Source organism: Rattus norvegicus, chromosome 10 (genome assembly GCF_036323735.1).
Source record: "Rattus norvegicus strain BN/NHsdMcwi chromosome 10, GRCr8, whole genome shotgun sequence".
Taxonomy (NCBI): domain Eukaryota; kingdom Metazoa; phylum Chordata; class Mammalia; order Rodentia; family Muridae; genus Rattus; species Rattus norvegicus.
The window spans coordinates 17,683,255-17,703,837 of NC_086028.1; the positions used below are offsets into that span (position 1 = coordinate 17,683,255).

At 49.3% G+C, this 20,583-nt stretch overlaps 1 protein-coding gene across 4 annotated transcripts in view; it reads left to right on the forward strand.

Annotated features, from left to right (window-relative positions):
* Nucleotides 1-20,583, forward strand: part of Stk10 (serine/threonine kinase 10) — a 94,189-nt gene that overhangs the window by 61,106 nt on the left and 12,500 nt on the right. For 2 of the 4 annotated variants that reach the window (XM_039085736.2, XM_039085737.2), the window contains 6 exons: nt 3,116-3,289; nt 4,324-4,872; nt 7,208-7,338; nt 10,104-10,227; nt 11,001-11,180; nt 19,680-19,772. In XM_039085736.2, the coding sequence (XP_038941664.1) occupies nt 3,116-3,289; nt 4,324-4,872; nt 7,208-7,338; nt 10,104-10,227; nt 11,001-11,180; nt 19,680-19,772 (1,251 nt within the window). Of the gene's footprint in view, nt 1-3,115; nt 3,290-4,323; nt 4,873-7,207; nt 7,339-10,103; nt 10,228-11,000; nt 11,184-13,496; nt 13,508-14,431; nt 14,471-16,051; nt 16,092-19,679; nt 19,773-20,583 lie in introns of all 4 variants that reach the window. The other 2 variants (NM_019206.2, XM_063268809.1) reach the window with 2 other exon arrangements.

A 20,583-nucleotide genomic window follows, 5' to 3' on the forward strand; every position in this document is an offset into this window, starting at 1 on the left:
GAAACTTTTATTTAATTTTGTTTTCCGTGTGTATTAGTCAGGGCACGCATGTGCCATAGCATAGGCTGGAGATGGGAGGACAGCTTGTGGGAGTCAGTTCCCTCCTTCCATCATGTGGGAAACGAGGCTCAAACCCAGGTCTTTACGCTTGCCTGTAGATGCCTTTACCTACTGAGCTGTCTCACCAGCCCCAGGAACATTTAAACATACAAACAGAAAGGAATAACTCCTCGTGGATTCTTCCAGGTCTGAGTATGTCTTTTTTAACATTTTACTTTGTGTCTGTGGGTGTTTGGCCCGCATGTAGGTCTGTGTGCATGTGTACAGCGCCCATGGAGGCCACAGGAGGGTGCCAGCTCCCCTGGGTCTGGAGTTACAGATGGTTGTGAGCCACCATGTGCTTGCTGGGAATTGACCCTGGGTCCTCTGGAAGGGCAGTCAGTGCTTATGACTGCTGGGCCACCTCTCCAGCCCCGAGTATGTTCTTTTTTTTTTTTTTTAAAGATTTATTCATTTATTATATATAAGTACGCTGTAGCTGTCTTCAGACACACCAGAAGAGGGTATCAGATCTCTTTACAGATGGTTGTGAGCCACCATGTGGTTGCTGGGAATTGAACTCATGACCTCTGAAGAGCAGTCGGGTGCTCTTAACCGCTGAGCCATCTCTCCAGCCCCCGAGTATGTTCTTAAGGTGTCAGAGATGCGTTTTTAGTCATTGAAAGAATGCTCCAACATTTTGGTTGACACTATTCGTCCCAAAATAAGATTTCTGATGACAGCGGTGGGTTTTGGCAGAGCAAATTCCAACCCAGTGATGCCCCTAAACCCCCAGCATTCCTTCCCCTCTGCCCCTCATGACAAAGGGGGCTGAGAGGACATACTTGCATCCTCGCTCTCCAGGGCACTTTAGGCTGACCAAACATCCCCAGACCTTTTGCTTTGGGGTTTTGTAAGGTCTATAAAAAGCATGCCCTCGGGGCTGGGGATTTAGCTCAGTGGTAGAGCGCTTACCTAGGAAGCGCAAGGCCCTGGGTTCGGTCCCCAGCTCCGGAAAAAAAAAAAAAAAAGAACCAAAAAGGACTGGAGAGATGGCTCAGGGGTTAAGAGCACTGACTGCTCTTCCAGAGACCCTGAGTTCAATTCCCAGCAACCACATGGTGGCTCACAACCATCTGTAACAGATCCTGGTGTATCTCAAGACAGCTACAATGTACTCATATACATTAAATAAATAAAATATTTAAAAAAAAAAAAAGAACCAAAAAAAAGCATGCCCTCTTTTTTTTTTTTTTTTTTTTTTTTTTCTTTTTTTTTTTTTTTTTTTCGGAGCTGGGGACCGAACCCAGGGCCTTGCTCTCGCTAGGCAAGCGCTCTACCGCTGAGCTAAATCCCCAACCCAAAAGCATGCCCTCTTAAAGAGTGCCATTTGTGTAAAAGCCTAGAGTAGAGTTCGGTCACTGTCAGGAAACTCTACATCACCTTTCTCAAAACCAAATAGATATTTCTGCCCGAAGACAGCAGATGCAAGATCGTCCCTAGCTGCTTGCTTCATGGTCACTCAGAGCAGGAAACACCCCCACGTGGCCAGCAGCAGCAGCAGCAGCAGCAGCAGCAGCAGCAGGATGGTTAAACAGACAGTGATGTGGAATCAGAAGAGTAGGGGTGGAGATCAGTGGTAGAGAGCACCACTGAGCATCTGTCCCAGCACCGAGGAGCATGTGACCTTGCAGTGACCTCTGCTCAGTGCAGTGGATGGATCCTCACAGCTGCCGCAGAAAAGAACTCTGGATGCTGGGGCAACGTTGGGGGTGTAGTTCGTGCAGGTGGATACTAGCCTCGTGTGCCCCATTGGGTGCAAGCCCTGGCATTGCATAAACTTGCTCTATCGGTGCCTGCCTGTGATCCTAGCACCAGAGGGGGGTGGAGGCTCAGAGTATGAGACCAGCTTCCTGGGCTACATGAAAACCTATCTTAAAAGAAAAAAAATTAGGATAAGTCATAATGAAGCTTACTGATTAAACAGGAAGAGGATGTCTGCCTAAACAGAGTTATGGGACTGTAAGAGGCACATTATTTGAGACCCCCAGCAGTAGCCGCACGTACGATTTGAAGCAAGTTAACTCCATATCCACAGAATTCTGTCCTTGAAGAGAATTTGTAGGTACATGGTGTGGAAGGATATCTTAGTTACTCTTCCATTGTAGGGATAAGACACCATGACCAAAGCAACTTATGTAAGAGTGAGTTTCTTGGGGGCTTACAGTTTAAGAGGGCTTGAATTCATAACCATCCATTAGGGAAGCATGGCAGTGGTCTAAGTTCAATTCCCAGCACCCACATGGTGGCTCAGCCAACCATCTATAACTGTAGTCTCATAGGATCTGATGCTCTCTTCTGGTGTGCAAGCATACATACAGACAAAACACTCAGATACATAAAGTACGTAAATAAATAAATAAACAAACACACTCCAAAGCTTCAGTGACACACCTCCTCCAGTGAGGCCACACTCCCTAATCCTTCCCAAACAATTCCACCAACAGGGGACCAAGTATTCAAACGTGAGGCAATGGGGGCCATTCTCACTCAGAGCGCCACATTCTACTCCCTGGCCTCCATAGGCTCATGGCCATATCAGAACACAAACCATATTTAGATTGTATATTAGTCAGGGTTCTCTAAAGCAACAGAATTGGATGGAATGAAGCAGCTGAATGGGGGGAGGGCTAGCATGGGTTAAAAAGAAAGTAAACACACAGATGACATCTTCTCAAGAAAGAACATGGGCTGGACTCGGACTTTGCAAGGTACTTTCACATGAACTGCCTCATTTCATCTTCATGATTTCCCTTGGCTTCAGCATGATTGTCTGTCTGTCCTTCGGAGATGGTTCAGAGAGGAGGAGTGGCATGCTCAGGGTCACACAGCTTGAGTCGCAGAGTCGGGTGTTTCCCTCTACATGCAGGGCTTCTGAGTTCCCCTTCCAACTCCAAGTTCACGTGTTGTCTTGGGACCAGAGCTGGTCCTCGTTGCTCCAGGATGAAATCCCGCAGCCATTCCAACCCCACAAGTGGCTCGAGATGGCTCTAACGTAGGTGTCTCTTCTCCTCAGCATCCCTTCGTCAGTACAGTCACCAGTAATAAGGCCCTTCGGGAGCTGGTGGCTGAGGCGAAGGCTGAGGTGATGGAGGAGATCGAGGACGGCAAGGAGGACGGCAGGGAGGACGGCAGGGAGGATGGAGAAGAGGAGGATGGAGACGAGAAGGATGCTGTGAGTGCTGTTCCGGTAAGCCTGAGAAACATGGGTCTGAGGAGGGTGGGCCCCAGCCGCCCCTGGGAGCGAGATGGGGGAAGGATTCCTTTCTTCCTCTTGGGGCCAACTGGCTGGGAGCCCCAAACTCCCCAGGTGCCCAGGGCGAGGCTGAGCAAACTTTAGCCAGATCCAGGTTCTGGAGCATGCAGACCTGGACTTGTCCAAGGTCCTGGTCTCTCAGTTCAATCCCGGGTCTTAGGAGGATTGCTCTCCCTAGAGAGTCCCAGTAAACATGTTGAGTTGTCACAGAGCTGAAACCCTCCACCCCCCATGTATAGCCTTCGCTGGCCTGGAACTCACTATGTAGACCAGGCTGACCTTGAACTCAGAGGCCTTCGTGCTTCTACCTAGTGAGCACCGAGATAAAGGGTAGGTGTGTACTCCTGTGCCTGGCTCATTAAATTTCTAACTTAACATTTTAAACTTAGAATTAGGCTTCATTGTAAACATTTAAAATAAAAATCTAGGGCTGGAGAGATGGCTCAGTGGGTAAGAGCACTGACTGCTCTTCCAGAGGACCTGAGTTCAATTCCCAGCAACCACATGGTGGCTCACAACCATCTGTAATGGGATCTGTGTTGAAATTGCGAGAGCTGGCCTTGAGTGAGAAAGGGGAATTCCTCTGCACTGTGACAATTGTCTGGGCCTCTCTACAGCTGGCTGTAGTCTGTTTTCCTCATGAGACAGGAGAAGCTACTGGGTGAAATTATAACTAGAGAGGAGCGGAGTCTTCGTCCTGGTGGTATCCTGTTTAAGAAAGGCTATGGGGGGGCTGGGGATTTAGCTCAGTGGTAGAGCGCTTACCTAGGAAGCGCAAGGCCCTGGGTTCGGTCCCCAGCTCCGAAAAAAAGAACCAAAAAAAAAAAAAAAAGAAAAAAAAGAAAGGCTATGGGGTGTGGTGGAGACTAGGCTCAGTGGTCCCTGCTCTGCTCTGCGGCTGGCCTGTCACCTCTGGGGCCAAACCACCACCGGGGAGCCCCAGCAACTCAGCCTCGACTCTTTTCTAGCCCCCAGTCAACCACACTCAGGACTCCTCTGCCAATGGAACTCAGCCAAGCCTCAACTCTGACAAGCTTCTCCAGGATTCTTCTACCCCCCTGCCTCCCAGCCAGCCTCAGGAGCCTGTGAACGGGCCCTGTAACCAACCCTCAGGGGATGGATCCCCCCAGAACACCAGCCCTGCAGATGAGGTCTCCAAGAATGACAATGGCTTAAAGGTACCTGTTCCCCTCCGGAAGTCCCGGCCATTGTCCGTGGATGCCAGAATTCAGGTGACCGAAGAGAAACAAATCACTGACCAGGCTGAGAACCCCAGTTCTGCAGCCAGCAAACCCCCGAAGGTCAACCAGAGCCGACCTAACAGCAGCGCCCTGGAGACTTTGGGTGTCGAGACTCTGGCCAATGGAGGCCTGGAGCTCCCTGGCTCTGTAACTCCAAACCATTCTAAGAGGGCGTCGGACTGTAGCAACCTGTCTACCTCAGAGAGCATGGACTACGGCACCTCCTTGTCTGCTGACCTGTCATTGAACAAAGAGACGGGCTCATTGTCTCTCAAGGTAATGTCACCTGTCACCCTGAGGACCAGGGCAGCCATGTTGATCAGTGGGCCATGGTTCCATTCCCAAAAGCAGGCAGAAGCTGTTTACATTGTATTTGATTTATGCATTTGTGAGAGGGGCTAGGAATGAACCAGACCTTGTGACATGTTTAGCAGTACGCACACATGCACACACACATATATAACAGCCTCTTATTTTAAATGCTTCATGAGTTTGGCTCTTTAAGATTTTGGCTCACCTCATAGCTTAGCACCCCACATTGAGTCAGTGTAAGACAGTACTGTTACACAGTTAGTTTGGGTTCAGATTTTAAAGTTTGGTTAATAAAACTGGGGGAAGAACATTCTATAAGTGGAGGTTCCCTGGCTCGGGGCCAGCTCTGTGATTCAGTGAGGTTACCATCACTCTCCTCTCTGGCCTCCTGACTGGCAGTGGGTGACAATAAGTGCTGTAGCCACCTTGCGTAAGGTGCTTTAAACAGAATCGAAAGGCTGCTTCCTCCCACAGTTTCCCGATGGGCAGTGGAGACTCAAAGAAGTTGGCAGCTGGCACAAGGCTGTGTGGGTGAAGGCATGGCGGCGGTCACCCCTGGCCTTGTGTGCCTTTAGCCCTCTCCTCGTCCAGCAGCTAGGAGGTCAACCTCCTTCCTTGTCTGCCTCCAGCAGTTCTAAACTTACTGTTCGCCACCTGAACCCCCAAACAAGGCTGATATAGGGGATCTGGGGGGGGGGAGAGTGGTCCTGCACAATTCTCTACTACCTTCCAAGATTTACTCAATATAAAACACACGGTAGAAAGTCACACATCCGTTAAGTGCAAGCCGGGACGGTGGGAACGGCCAACAGCCCCACAGTAGCAGTTGGAGCAGAGAGAAGCTCCGTCAAACGGGAGCATCCGAGGAAGCTTCTTGTTTTGTTTCTTCAGAACTGACACAAGAGTCATGAACTGTCGTTTCCCAGCTGTGGCCAGTGGCTTTTACACAGAAGTGTCATCTTATTTAGGACAGCCAGGGCCTTGTACTTCTTGGGTTGGAGATATGAACCAATGGTAGAGTGCTTGCATTACATACATGAAACGACCTGGGTTCAGTGTTCAGTCCCTAGAACCATTTAAAAAGAAAAGGCAGTAAATGTCCTGAGCCCAGGTGAGGTAGGCTGGGCAGAAGCATACCGAGCAAGGAGCCAAATCAGCCTCTGGCATGGAAGGGGCTGGAAGGCTCTTGAACTATGTAGCAGAGGCAGTGTTAGGTTCTAGCAGGAAAAGTCTTTAGAGCTGGCAGAAAATTTAGTCAGTGGACAGGACAGAGGCCATTAGAAAACCAGTACCAGCCCCTCTCTAAATCCTCAACTAGTTAGAACCAAACACTTCCAACGGGCACCATATGCCATACCGCCATGACAGCTTGAAGAGTGGCAGGTAGGTCTCTCCAAGCAGCCGTTGTAGACTAATTATTCAGAGAGAGGTGATTGAGGGGAATGGCCCGTGAGGCTCCAGACAGGCACGGCTGCCCACCGGCTCCAGCCAGGTCAGCTGAGGCCAGCAAATCCAATAGGGATTGTGGCCTGTGATTGTGACTGGCAGAAGTAAATCTGTGGTATGAGCTGGGGCTGCTGTGTGCTCTGTGTGCTCCTCGGTAAATCTTCGTGGCCAGCTGGGAGGCTAGTTGTTTTAATGCTCCATGGACAGTGGAGAAAGCTGAGCTTCAGGCAAGAGGTCTTAGGGTTTTACTGCTGTCAACAGACACCATGAACAGGGCAGCTCTTATAAGGACAATATTTAATTGGGGCTGGCTTACAGGTTCAGAAGTTCAGTTCATTATCATCAAGGCGGGAACATGGTAGCGTCCAGGCAGGCATGGTGCAGGAGGAGCTGAGAGTTCTACATCTTCATCTGAAGGCTGATAGGGGAAGCCTTACTCCCAAACAGCTAGGACCAGAGTATTAAAGCCCACACCCACAAGGCCACACCTCCCAACATGCCACTCCCTGGGCTCAGCATATGCAAGCCATCACATGAGACAAGGGTCTTTCCCTGGGTTACAAAGGCAGCAGTGGCCAGTGTAGGTGAGCGCAGTTCTTTATGGCTAAGAGTTGGTTCCTTTCTCTGTATGGCTGTGCCCAACATACCTGGGTTTTGCAAGAAGACCTTAGTGAGGTAAAAGCTTTGAGAGATATCTGAAGCCTCATCCTAGCAGAAGGAAAGTGTCCTAAGGCCAGACGCCTAGGCCTTGTTTGGAACGCTTGGGGAAGGGGGACAGTGGATGACCACCTCCTTCCTGAGCCCAGGCTGTGCACCTCACCCTACCTGAGTTTGGGCACGTTCTCCTTGCCAGGGCTCAAAACTGCACAACAAGACCCTGAAGAGGACCCGCCGGTTTGTGGTGGACGGTGTGGAGGTGAGCATCACCACCTCCAAGATCATCAGCGAAGACGAGAAGAAAGACGAGGAGATGAGGTTTCTCAGGCAAGTCTAGGGAGGCCCCGGTGTGGGAACAGCTGGGGCTCCTGAGAGTGAGTGCCAGGCATTGGCCTTGAGGGTGGGACAGCTGTCTGTCCATGGTGTGGAATAGGGGGGCTGAGGCAAAAGGAGAGTGGTTTCGAGACCCTTTCTCCTGCATTCATATACTCACACGTCCATCTGTCTGTCCGTCTGTCTGTTACTGTCCATCTCATTCGTCCACATGTCCAGTGACCCATCTACTCAGCCTCTATCTGTGAAGCTGTGTCTCTCTCCTCTGCCTAGCAACCTAATCCCTGTCCCTGCACCCATCCATCCCTTGGCCTTCTCGTCTGTCCACGCATTCTTCCAGCTACCCGCCTACCCACCCATCTAGACACCACCTGACTGCTCATCTAGTTCTTTCTTCTAATTTATTTGTCTGTCCATCCATCCATCCATCCATCCATCCATGTACTTATCTGTCTACCCACTTGTCCACCCAGTTATCCATCTGTCCATCCACCTACCCATGTCTGTACTAATGTCTAATATAATAATGTATTAATGTACCCATCTGTCTAATCGTACGTTTAATCCGTCTATCTGCCTGTTTCTTCAGTTGTCATTTATCCATCCATCCACCCAATTAGCCACTGGGACAGATTGAAATCCAGATACGTGAAGCTATTTATAGCTTTTTTTTTTTTAAATATTTATTTATTATATATGAGTACACTGTAGCTGTCTTCAGACACACCAGAAGAGGGCATCAAATCTCATTACAGATGGTTGTGAGCCACCATGTGGTTGCTGGGATTTGAACTCAGGACCTTTGGAAGAGCAGTCGGTGCTCTTAACCACTGAGCCATCTCTCCAGCCCTATTTATAGCTTTTATACCTGTGGGTCACATTTATACCTATGGGTCCCAAACACAATACACAGGCTGTCTTAGTTAGGATTTTACTGCTCTGAATAGACACCATGACCAAGGTTGAGTCTTATAAAGACATTTAATTGGGGCTGGCTTACAGGTTCAGAGGTTCAGTCCATTATCATCAAGACAGGAACATGGCAGCATCCAGGCAGGCATGGTGCAGGGGGAGCTGAGAGTTCTACATCTTCATCTGAAGGCTGCTAGTGGTAGACTGACTTCCAAACAGCTAGGCTGAGGGTGTTAGGGCCACGCCCACAGTGACACACCCGCACCAACAAGGCCACACCTCCCAACAGTGCCACTCCCTGGGGCAAACATATACAAACAATCCCACAGGCTAATTCTTGGTTGTGCTGCACACCGTGAAGGATCCACAGGGTGATACAGTAGTAAGTGCCTGAGATGGGCAAAGATTGTTCTCAGGGACCTCCTCATCACCACCCTGAGCTGAGCTTGTGGGATGATGTGAAGACCCCAGAGCTGGGGGCACGCTGAGGGAACCCCAGGACCTTAGAGACCAGGACTTCAGTATGGAATGCCAGGCAAGAAGGAGGGTGGGGTTGTGGTCTGCATGGGGGCAGGACCTGGGCTTTGTATGCTTCGAGGGAAGGGTGGAGGATTCCAGGCACGCCAGAAGGGGAAGTGGCACATAGTGACAGGCCCTGATGTCCCATCTGGACGGTCTATCTGGTCACTGTCTTGGCTGCAGAACGGTAAAACTGACTTGGGACGTGGGGGGCTGTCCAACACCATCAGCCTCGGGCTCAGGCTGGGCTGGGGCAGTGGCCAGGAGGGAGCAGGGACAGGATTCAGTGTACATCTCAGAGGCAGACCCATGAGCAGGGGAGGGAGTGGCAGAGAAGGAAGGTATAAGGCGAAGCCACATGCCTGAAACAGCCTCACACTCCAGTTGTCTCTAACAGCCCTCGGGGGGGGACGGGGGGGGGACACTGTGAGGAAACTGTCAGATAAGCCGTGCGCCTCGGGACTCTCATTGACAAGCGAGCTTCTGCCTGAGTTTTCAGTGTGCATCGAGGCTTCCCGGACTGCTGGTCTCAGACATGAGGATGCTCAGAGCGCCCAGAGACCAGGGCTTTGCAGACGTCATCATCGCTTTGGAGGAAACGTCCAGCACTTCAGAATAGAAATAGTTTAGGACGTTCTAGTGATTTCCTCCATCTTAGCCAGGGGAATGAAATTCAATTATAAACGACACTGTTAAAAAAACACACTTTTGGGCTGGGGATTTAGCTCAGTGGTAGAGCGCTTACCTAGGAAGCACAAGGCCCTGGGTTCGGTCCCCAGCTCCGAAAAAAAAGAACAAAAAAAAAACAAAAAACAAAAAAAACACACTTTTAAAAAAAATCACATTTAAAAAAGTTTTTAAAAAAATCCTCATTCAATCCAGAAGTGAAATTGGGGTGCCTAACAGCTCTGAGGTATTGCCAGTGTCTTCCAAAATGTTCTAATTTACATCAGTACCACGCGGAGTGTGAATTCTTCTATATACTTGTCCACTTTGGTTGCCTTTTATATTCTTTTATATTTGCGTTTTGAATTGGACAGGCAATTTTAAAGTTTCTTCTCGTTTCTGCACTTGTTTGCTTTATGCCTGTTTGTAGTGCGGACAGACCACTTTTGGGGGTGGCGGTTAGTTCCTTCCTCCTCGCTGGTCTCCGAGCATTCTTTATCTGTGGAGGACGCTCACCTTCTCGTCAGTGAATATCAACCAAAGCCCGACCCGCGTCAGTGGGATTCTACTCCACAATCCATCCTTCCACGGCCCAGACTGCGGGTGCTGTGGTCTTAGGGGCCCCCTTCTCACTGGGGAACGTCGTGTCTGTCAATCCGCAGGCGCCAGGAACTCCGAGAGCTTCGGCTCCTGCAGAAAGAAGAGCATCGGAACCAGACGCAGCTGAGCACCAAGCACGAGCTGCAGCTGGAGCAGATGCACAGACGATTTGAACAAGAAATCAACGTGAGTGAGAGACGGGCCGGGGGGCTTCTGGCCGGGGGCTTCTGGCCCCGGGCTTCTGACCCGGGGGCTTCTGGCCGGGGGGGGGCTTCTGGCCGGGGGGGGGGGGCTTCTGGCCGGGGGGCTTCTGGCCCGGGGGCTTCTGGCCGGGGGCTTCTGACCTGGGGGCTTCTGGCCCGGGGCTTCTGGCCCGGAGCTTCTGACCCGGGGGCTTCTGACCTGGGGGCTTCTGGCCCGGGGCTTCTGGCCCGGGGGCTTCTGGCGGGGGGGGGGCTTCTGGCCCGGGGGGCTTCTGACCCGGGGGCTTCTGGCCGGGGGCTTCTGACCCGGGGGCTTCTGACCCGGGGGCTTCTGGCGGGGGGGGGGGGGCTTCTGACCCGGGGGCTTCTGGCCCGGGGGCTTCTGGCCGGGGGGGGGCTTCTGGCCGGGGGGGGGGGGCTTCTGACCCGGGGGCTTCTGGCCGGGGGCTTCTGGCCCGGGGGCTTCTGGCTGGGGGCTTCTGGCCGGGGGCTTCTGGCCCGGGGGCTTCTGGCCTGCATGTTTTCTTCAGATGGTAGGGGTGTGTAGAAGGGTGGTTAGGTCACAGTGACCCTGAGTCACACAGAGGAAATCCCCTCTGCGGAGTGCCATGCCGCAGGAAACAGACTCAGAGAGGTTAAGTAGCTCGCCCCGGGACACACAGCAAAGGGTGACTGGGCTGGGGGACTGAAGCCTGGGTCTAGTAGACTCCGAGGTATGAAGTGGCTTCGTTACCTCTGAGTCTGTGCCCCTTCCAGGCCAAGAAGAAATTCTATGACGTGGAGCTAGAGAACCTGGAGCGGCAGCAGAAGCAGCAGGTGGAGAAGATGGAGCAGGACCACAGCGTGCGTCGCAGAGAGGAGGCCAAGCGGATCCGCCTGGAGCAGGATCGAGACTACGCCAGGTTCCAAGAGCAGCTCAAGCAGATGAAGAAGGAGGTGGTGAAGGGTTGTGGGGCGGAGTGGAGCGGGGATGGGGTGGGGAGGTAGGGGCCTCTCTGCTCTAAGGATTGGCCTCTGTCTTAGTTGGGATCCTATTGTGGCAAAACGATGGCCGGAAGCAGTTTGGGAAGGAGAGGGTTTATTTCAGTCTACGGTTCCACTGCACTGTCCATCAAGTGGGGAGTCCGGGATGGGTGGGTGGGCGGGCGGGGCAGGAACCTGGAGGCAGGAGCTGACATAGAAGCCATGGAGGGTCCTGTTTACTAGTTTGCTCAGCCTCCTTACTTACAGAAGCCAGGACCACCAGCCCAGGGGTAGAACCACCCACAGTAAGCTGGGAGCTCAGTCATCCATCAAATAAGTGCTTCTCAGGCTTGTCCACTGGCGGATCTGGTGGGAGCATTTTCTCAGTTCAGGGTCCTGCTCCCCAAGGGACTCTAGCTCCTGTCAAGCTGACATACAACTAACCAGCACAGCCTCCCTGCTTGTCTTAGTTAGGGTTTACTGCAGTGACCAGATACCATGACCAAGGCAAGCCTTATAAAGGACAGTATTTAATTGGAGCTGGCTTACAGGTTCAAACTGTTATCATAAAGGTAGGAGCATGGCAGTATCCAGGCAGGCATAGTGCAGACAGAGCTGAGAGTTCTACATCTTCTTCTGAAGGCTGCTAGTGGAAGACTGACTTCAAGACAGCTAGGCTGAGGCTGTTAAGGCTATGCCCACAGTGACACACCCACTCCAACAGGGCCACACCTCCCAACAGGGCCACTCCCTGGGCCAAGCATATACAAACCGTGACACAGGCTAATTCCTGGTTGCGCTGCACACCGTGAAGGATCCATAGGGTGACACAGTAGTGAGTGCCTGAGCTGGTCATGTTGATGAAATTATGTAATGACTTGTCTCTCAGAGTCTGTCCCTGTCCTGAAGCTGAGTTTATTAAATGGTTCAGAGGTCCTGCACCATATCCCTACAAGGAACCCTGGGGACTTCTTAGTTAAGACCCAGATTATTTTTCTGGTTGGGAAAATGGGTGCCAAGCCAGTCAGTAACTTCACTGCGCTGGAATGCAGCTCAGGGGCTGTCAGGCGGAACTTGTTCTCGGGCCTGCCTTGCCTGCCAGAAACCAGTGCTGGATGTAAATGGTCTTGGGAGTCCCTGGCCCACCTCTTTGCCAAGTGGCCTCACAGGACTCGGCCTTCCTTCTTCTTCTGCCTCTTCCCTCCATCTTGTTTCTAGTGTCATCCATGCCTTTGACAGAAAACTCAGACCCTGTGCTCGATGGCTGCTTTTAACCTTCTGTCCCCCAAACCAAAGCAATCAGCTTGTAAAAGTACAGCCACAAGTCTAGGTCGTAAGTTGTGTGGTAGCACTGTCACAGTCACAGAGACAGGACTGGACGCCACACCTGATACAGAGACGAACTAGTCCTTTAGGAATTTTATGTAAGTCTGTGTTTCTGAGCCAGGAGTCTTCCGTCCCCAGCTCTCTGGGACACTGACAGTGTTGTAGATAGGGGATGGAGTTTGTTGATCTCGGAGCCAGGGGCACTGGCTCTAAATGGATGGGACAGTACCTCCTCACTCTCAAGTCCCCAGAGTCAGTAACGCTGTAGACAGGAAATGTACCTAGAGCAGAGAGGCCAGAAATCTTGGGACCAGACTCAGCCGCAAAACCCAAGACCATTTTACAAAAACCTAGGAGGGGGCTGGAGAGATGGCTCAGCGGTTAAGAGCACTGATTGTTCCTCCAGAGGTCCTGAGTTCAAATCCCAGCAGCCACATGGTGGCTCGCAACTCTCTATAAATGAATGCCCTCTTCTGGTGTGTCAGCAATAGCATGCTTATATACATAAAATAAATATATAAATCTTTAAATATAAGAAGATAAAAATAAAAGCCTAGGGAATGGAAGAGAGGGTGAGGCAGGCTAAGCACAGGTCAGTGACATCACACAGATGCTCTGAATTCGTCCTATCTCTACAGCGACCGACCGAGGGTGGTCCACTTGCTTGGCTTTCCCAACCGTTGGCCTCATCAACTTCACTGTTTTTCCTTATCCACCCTGATGGTGTGACGTCTCACCGTGACTTCTGAGTTTGCACGAGTCCCTTCATTTGCTCCCCTACCGCCGTGTGTCAGTCTTTTAGAGGTTTACAGTGGTTTTGTATATCCCGGTGAGAACATCTTGAGTTCAGTTTCTGTGAGGGATAAGGTGTGGTCAGGTTCGGCGTTTGCTTTGGGATGCGTATCCCGGCATCATGGGTTGGAAATACCCACCTCCCTCTGCTAAGTTTTCTTTGTGGAAAAGAAGCTGACTGTGTGGGTGGATCTGGTTTGGTGCACTTAGGGTCTGCTTGTCATATGGGTTCTTCTGTCTGCGTCTGTGAACCCAGGCTCTGGTAAACCTCGGCATCACGTGGTGTGAGTCCTGAGTCTTCGGCCGTTTTGCCTTTTCAGACACACTGTCGTGTCACTTCGCCAGACCTGTAAAGAAGCCTCACCAGGACTTTGGGTCAGTTTGGGTGGAATGGTCATCTGAGCCCTCAGCGTCAGGCAGTTTATATGCATATATTTTCTTTGATAACTTTCGCTAGTGATTTTTAATTCTTAGTAATTAAGAATTACACTTACGTCTTTTGGGTAGGGTACTTTTGTAAGATACTTTAAGATTATCAATTTAAGGGACTGGAAAGAGGGCTCAGCAGTTAAGGGTACTTAACTGTACCATCAGAGGACCTGGGTTCAGTTCCCAGCATCCAAGTGGCAGTTCACAATTGTCTGTAACTCCAGGTCGGGGGGGGGGGGTCTGCTAACTCCCTCTTCCGCCCTTTGTCGTCCCAGGTACATAAGTGGTGCACAGATATACATGCAAGAAAAACACCCATAAACATAAAATAAAAAGTTTCAGTCAATTTAGCTAATTACTAGAGGATAGAGCTATATTACTGTTCGTGCAGGGGTCTTATATGTAGCCTTTGATTTTTTTTTTTTTTCCAGAGCTGAGGACCGAACCCAGGGCCTTCCTTGCACTTGCTAGGCAAGCGCTCTACCACTGAGCTAAATCCCCAACCCTTATGTAGCCTTACTGTCTTATTCTAGGTGGGGTTTTTTTTGTTTGTTTGTTTTGTTTTGTTTTGTTTTTTGGTAGGTTCCTTGAGGTTTTCTGTATACACTGAAACAGTTTCATTTCCTCTTTTCAGTTGATGTACCTCTTACTGCTTTATAGTGCTGGCTCAGGTCCAGCGAGAGGTTGGCTAGAAATAGTAGAAATAGTTCTTCCTTGTTCGCAGCTCGAGAGGAACACGTTCAGTATTTCCTCATTAAGTCTGATGCCAGCACCAGAGCACTAATTTGATTCTGATTTTTTTTTTTTTGAGACAGGGTTTCTCTGTGTAATAGCCCAGGCTGCCCTGGACTCTATTTGTAGACCTGGCTGGATTTGAACTCACAGAGATCCACCTGCCTCTGCCTCACAAGGGCTGGGATTAAAGGTTGCACCACCATACCCAGCTTTTTTTTTTTTTTTTTTTTTTTTTATAAAAAAGACAGGCTCTATCTTACTAAGTATCTGGCCAGCAAAGAACAGGCCAGGTAGACCAGGATAGCTCTGAGCTCAGAGTTCTGCCTGAGTCCTCCGTTAAAGACCCTTCTGGCTTTGTTGGTGGCTGTGGTGATGGTGGTCATTGGTTTGGTTTTGTTGTTGTTGTTTTGTTTTGTTTTGTTTTGTTTTTCAAAACAGGGTTTTTTTTGGTCTGGAACATACTCTGTAGACCTCAAACTGACAGAGATCTCTCCAGAGTGTTGGGATTAAAGGCGGTGCCACCACTGCCTGGTTCAAATTCTTTTCTAATAATACTCTGCGACTTCCTCTTTGACCCATAGGCTACTTGCTGTGGAGTTTTAAAAAGTTTATAAGATTCTTTTTATGGTTGAGAACTGTTAGTAAGTGTTCCATGCATGTGCCGGCTGGAGGGTAGCATAAACGTCAGCTTGACAGCGTCCTTCATGTCTCCTGGAGACTTTTTCCTCAGTATTGAGAAAGGCATGTTAATGCTTTTAACTATAAGGGCGAGTTTGCCTGTTGCTCATGTGTGCGTGTGTGTGTGTGTGTCCATGTGTGTGTGTGTCCACGTGTATGTGGGTCCATGTGTGTTTACAGATGGTTCTGAGGTCAACTTTTGTGCCTTGGAGCCATCTACCCTGTTTTTTGTTTGTTTGTTTGTTTGTTTGTTTTTTGTTTTTTAAAGATTTATTTATTACATATGAGTACACTGTAGCTGTCTTCAGACACACCAGAAGAGGGCATCAGATCTCATTACAGATGGTTGTGAGCCACCATGTGGTTGCTGGGATTTGAACTCAGGACCTCTGGAAGAGCAGTCAGTGCTCTTAACCGCTGAGCCATCTCTCCAGCCCCTACCCTGTTTTCTGAGACTGAGTCTCTCTCTGGGACCTGGGGCTCACAAACTGGGCTGGCTAGCCTGGGTGGCCAGTGGCCCTAGGGATTCCCGTAGGATTACAAGCTTGTATCAGTGCACCTTGCTTTTCATGTAGCTCCTAGGGATCAGACTCAGGTCTTCAGGCCTGCATGGGGAAGTGCTCTCCCATCTGCTCTGTCTCCCTGGCCTCCCCAGTACTCTTTACAGCCGTATAGTTTTGGTTTTTGTCTTAGTTAGGGTTTTATTGCTGTGAACAGACACCATGATCAATGCAAGTTTTATAAAGGACCACATTTAATTGGGGCTGGCTTGCAGGATCAGAGGTTCAGTCCATCATCATCAAGGCAGGAGCATGGCAGCATCGCAGCATCCAGGCAGGCATGGTGCAGGAGGAGCTGAGTTCTACGTCTTCACCCAAAGGAAGCCAGGAACAGACTGAGCATCCTCAGGCAGCTAGGAGGAGGGTCTCCCAATCAACCCCCACAGTGACACACTTTCTCCAACAAGGCCACACCTTCTAATGGTGCCACTCCCTGGGCCAAGCATATGCAAACCATCACAGTTTTGTATATTTTGAAGTTATTTTGCTATCCAAAATTGGCATGTTTTGGTTGGGCAGTGGTAGCAACATGCCTTTAATCCCAGCACTCAGGAAGCAGAGGCAGGTGGATCTCTATGAGTTTGACATTAGCCTGGTCTACAGAGCAAGTTTCAGGACAGCCAGGGCCACACAGAGACACATGTTTTGGAAAAACAAAGATCAAAATCAAAACAAACAAACAAATTGGCATATTGCAGCGGGGTGTGAGGGTGTGTCTTTAATCCCAGAGTCTGGGGCAGGTGGAAGTTTGAGACCAGCATGGTCTTCGCAGTGAGCTTGAGGACAGCCACGACTATACAGTGAGATCCCGTCTCGGGCAAAAGAAACAAACAAAAGCATATTTTTCCAGGCATGATAATGAATCCCCGAAGTCCCAGCTCATTAGGTGGCTGAAGGCAGCTTTGGTAACCCAGCAAGATCCTATCTCAAATGAAGCTAGAAGCAAAGAGACCCCAGCATTGGCAAAAGCCCTAAATACAATCTCTAGTACCATCAATAAACACATCATCATCATTATTGTTTTGTTTTGTTTTTTTTTACATTTATTTTATGTATTTGAGTGCACAGTTGCTGTCTTCAGACACACCAGAAGAGGGCATTGGATTCCATTACAGATGGTTGTGAGCCACCATGTGGTTGCTAGGATTTGAACTCAGGACTTCTGGAAGAGCAGTAAGTGCTCTTAACCGCTGAGCCATCTCTCCAGCCCCATCATTATTGTTATTATTTTGTTTTGCTTTGGTTTGAGACAGGGTCTCTCTATGTACCCCTTGCTGTTCTGGAACTCACTATGTAGTCCAGGCTGGCCTCAAACCATATCTACTATGCTACTGCCTCCCATGTGCTGGGATTGAAGGTGTGTGCCAGCACACCTGGGGTCCTTGTTTTCTTTTCTTTTCTTCTTTCCTGTGAGTGTTCCACTACATGGTTGCTGGGAATTGAACTCGGGACCTCTGGAAGAGCAGTTGGTGCTCTTAACCAATGAGCCATTCCTCCAGCCCCAGTCTTTGCTTTCTTTTAACTAGTGTTTACATAGAATATATTGTGGGGCTGGAGAGATGACTCCACTGTTGAAAATACTCAATGTTTTTGTAGAAGACCCCAGTTTGGTTTCCAGAACCCATATCTGGCCTTCTCAGGCACCTGCACAGAGGAGTATAGGAAGTACTTGTCTATACAGGGTGCATTCTATATACGAGGTGTGTATGTCTTATATATGCAGAGTGTACATGTCTTGTATATACAGAGTGTACATGTCTTGTATATACAGGCTGTGTTGTATATACAAGGTGTATATATGTCATTTATACAGGATATATATGTTGTGGTTTGCCCTGAAGTTACTGTATTTTGATGCTAATTCCACTGCCCCAAGGACAGCTGCCTAGTCAAGGACTCAGAACTCAGGTGACTTCACCAGAACCACCTCTCCATTGAATTTGTAAAGTACTGGTGAGGGGCAGGTTCAGGATAGAAGGAGGATTGGGGAGAAGGAAGGATGGGCGGGAGAGAAGTTTAAAGGAAGAGGAGGAGATGAGGAGAGAGGAAGAGACTGGAGACCGAGAGAGAGAGAGGGGAGAAGCCATGGCAGGACAAGATGGCAGGTGATGTTAAGATTCTGCTCTGTGCATTTACAGGTTGTTTTAATGTTCTCAAGGGATGGATAGTACTGGGTTTTGTATGTTTAAGTGGGCAATTATATCTTACCAATTAGATCTAAGATTATTGTGTTATGTGTTCTTTTATGTGAGGGTTTGAGTGTAGGAGAGTATGCGGATGGGATGTGTTTCCGCCAAGATATCTAGCAGATATCTGGGGCACCTGAGGTATAGACCCAGTGGGGTAAAAGACGCCATATTTTTTATTTTTATATTTTTACAACAACATAGATAGATAGATAGATAGATAGATAGATAGATAGATAGATAGGTAGATAGGTAGGTAGATAGATAGAGATAAAGATAGATAGATAGACAGACAGAGATAGGTAGATAGGTAGATAGATAGGTAGATATAGATAGATATAGAGATAGATAGATAGATAGATAGATAGATAGATAGATAGATATCCCCACACACAGAGGCACATACATAAATACATATAATTGAAAAAATAAAGTAAGTCTTTGAAAACATTTTTTTATCTTTCTAACTTGTTGAGTGACATTGGTCTCTTGTTGACTATATATAGTTGAACTGTTTTCCAAAATGCAGCCTGCTGGTCTCTGTTACTTTAGTTGGGGTGTTTCTGCCGTTTACATTTAAGGGACTGTTTCCTGCTTGTTCCTCTGGTCTTTGTTCCTGTACTTTCCCTTTCCTTGCCTATTGTTTGGAGAACTTGACTGTTTTTTTTTTTCTTTTTTTTTTTTTCAGAGCTGGGGACCGAACCCAGGGCCTTGCGCTTCCTAGGCAAGCGCTCTACTACTGAGCTAAATCCCCAACCCCTAACTTGACTGTTTTTACTACCCCACTTTAATTCATTACTTGGTTTAAACATCTGCCCGTTGGTGTATTGTGCTCAGTGGTTTCTCTCAGCATGCAGTGTAGTGTGCACATTGTCATTCAGAGTCCACTCAGAAAGTGTACTGTAACCACGGTGAAGTCACAGAGGTCTTGCAGCGCCATACATTTCTTTTTGTTTCCGTGGGTACACGACTGGTTTAAGACAGGACCTGCAAGGCCCTGGGTTCGATTCCCAGATTCCCAGCTCCGAAAAAAAAAAAAAGAACCAAAAAAAAAAAAAAAAGACAGGACCTGCCTTCTGTGGGTGGAGCCTTTTGGAAGTGCTCTTGGTTTGTCCTGGTGATGCTCAATGCAGGTCTGACCCTGAGGCTTCTGAGAAGCTCATTCCTAGAAGGGATTTCCATTTTCTTATATTCTTCTTGTGACATCGATCCACGTCCTCTGGCCTGCCTAGCACCCATTTCCTGATTCTCTGGCCAGAAACACAAGGTTCCTTGGGAAGTTTGCACTGCCTTTTCTGTTACTCCACTGTGCACGTCTGGGGGCAGTGCAATCCTAGGAAAGGGTTAAGAGAGCTGCTCCTTCCTTGTGTGGGTATCATCTTGGGCAGACACCATTCCCCTGAGGTCTGTATCTCCCAGGAGGAGAAACCAGCTTCTCCCAGCAACTTAGCAATGGGCACTGCAAGAGTCACATGTTTCTTCCAAGCAGTCCCTGTAGCCAGGGCTGTGGAATGCTCTGCTGCCCCCAGCCCCCACTGGAGCCTGGAGGGGGTCCGCCTGCACCTTAGGGACTGTAGCATTTCAGCGGAGTGGCAGGGATCCTGCAGAAGCAGAAACACTTAGGAACTGCAGTCGATACTGACCCGAGACCTTAGGTATTGACAGCTTCTCTGTGCAATTGATATTTCATGAGTTGAGAGGTCTGACAGTGCAGTCAGAGAAGGAAAAGCCATGGTACCAGCTGTCCTCCGCCATGTCTGCTGCAGGTGAAGAATGAGGTTGAGAAACTGCCCCGGCAGCAGCGGAAGGAGAGCATGAAGCAGAAGATGGAGGAACACGCACAGAAGAAACAACTGCTGGTGAGTCTCCAGCCTCCGGCACTCTGCCACAACAACCCAAATGGCAGCCGGCCCCTCGCCTGCCCAGGCCTGCTGCTTGAATATCTGCCTCCTGTTCTAAATGCCTAAATCGAGCCCACCACTCACTGGCCCCTGTAATCCCCTCCCTGACTACCCTTGCTCCCCCAGAGTGAGCCCTGTCATGTCTGGCTGCTGCAGCCTGCACCCTAGTCCTGCCTGCCTCGCTACAGGATTGTTTGTATGTCAGCCCAGATCAGGCACTGGCCTGCCTTGGTGTCTAAAGACAGCAAAATCTTGATCTCTCAGAGCTGGTTCTATTCTTATGTCCTAAGGAGGAACTTAACCTTTGTCCTGTTGGCGGGCCAGAATCTTTGTCATTCCTGACCCATCCTTTCCCTCCCTACACACAACGCATACATGCCCCAACACATAACATACAACACACATATACATACATACATACATACATACATACATACATGCTAAACACACACTACAGATATATACTACACCAGACATATACACAACACACACGACACATGACCCCCCATATATAACACACTATACACACATGCTCTGACATATAACATACAACATCCATTCATACTAAACACACACTACACACACACACACACACACACACACACACACACACACACACACACACACTTCCATCCACCCATATTTCTCTAATCTTTGTGCCTGTGCATCTGTTGGTGATGCTGGATCCCACCATGGTTGCAGCTCCCCCAGCTTCATAGCTGGTCTCTCTCCTCCTTCCTGCTTCCTCACACTTCTTTTCTCTCGGAGT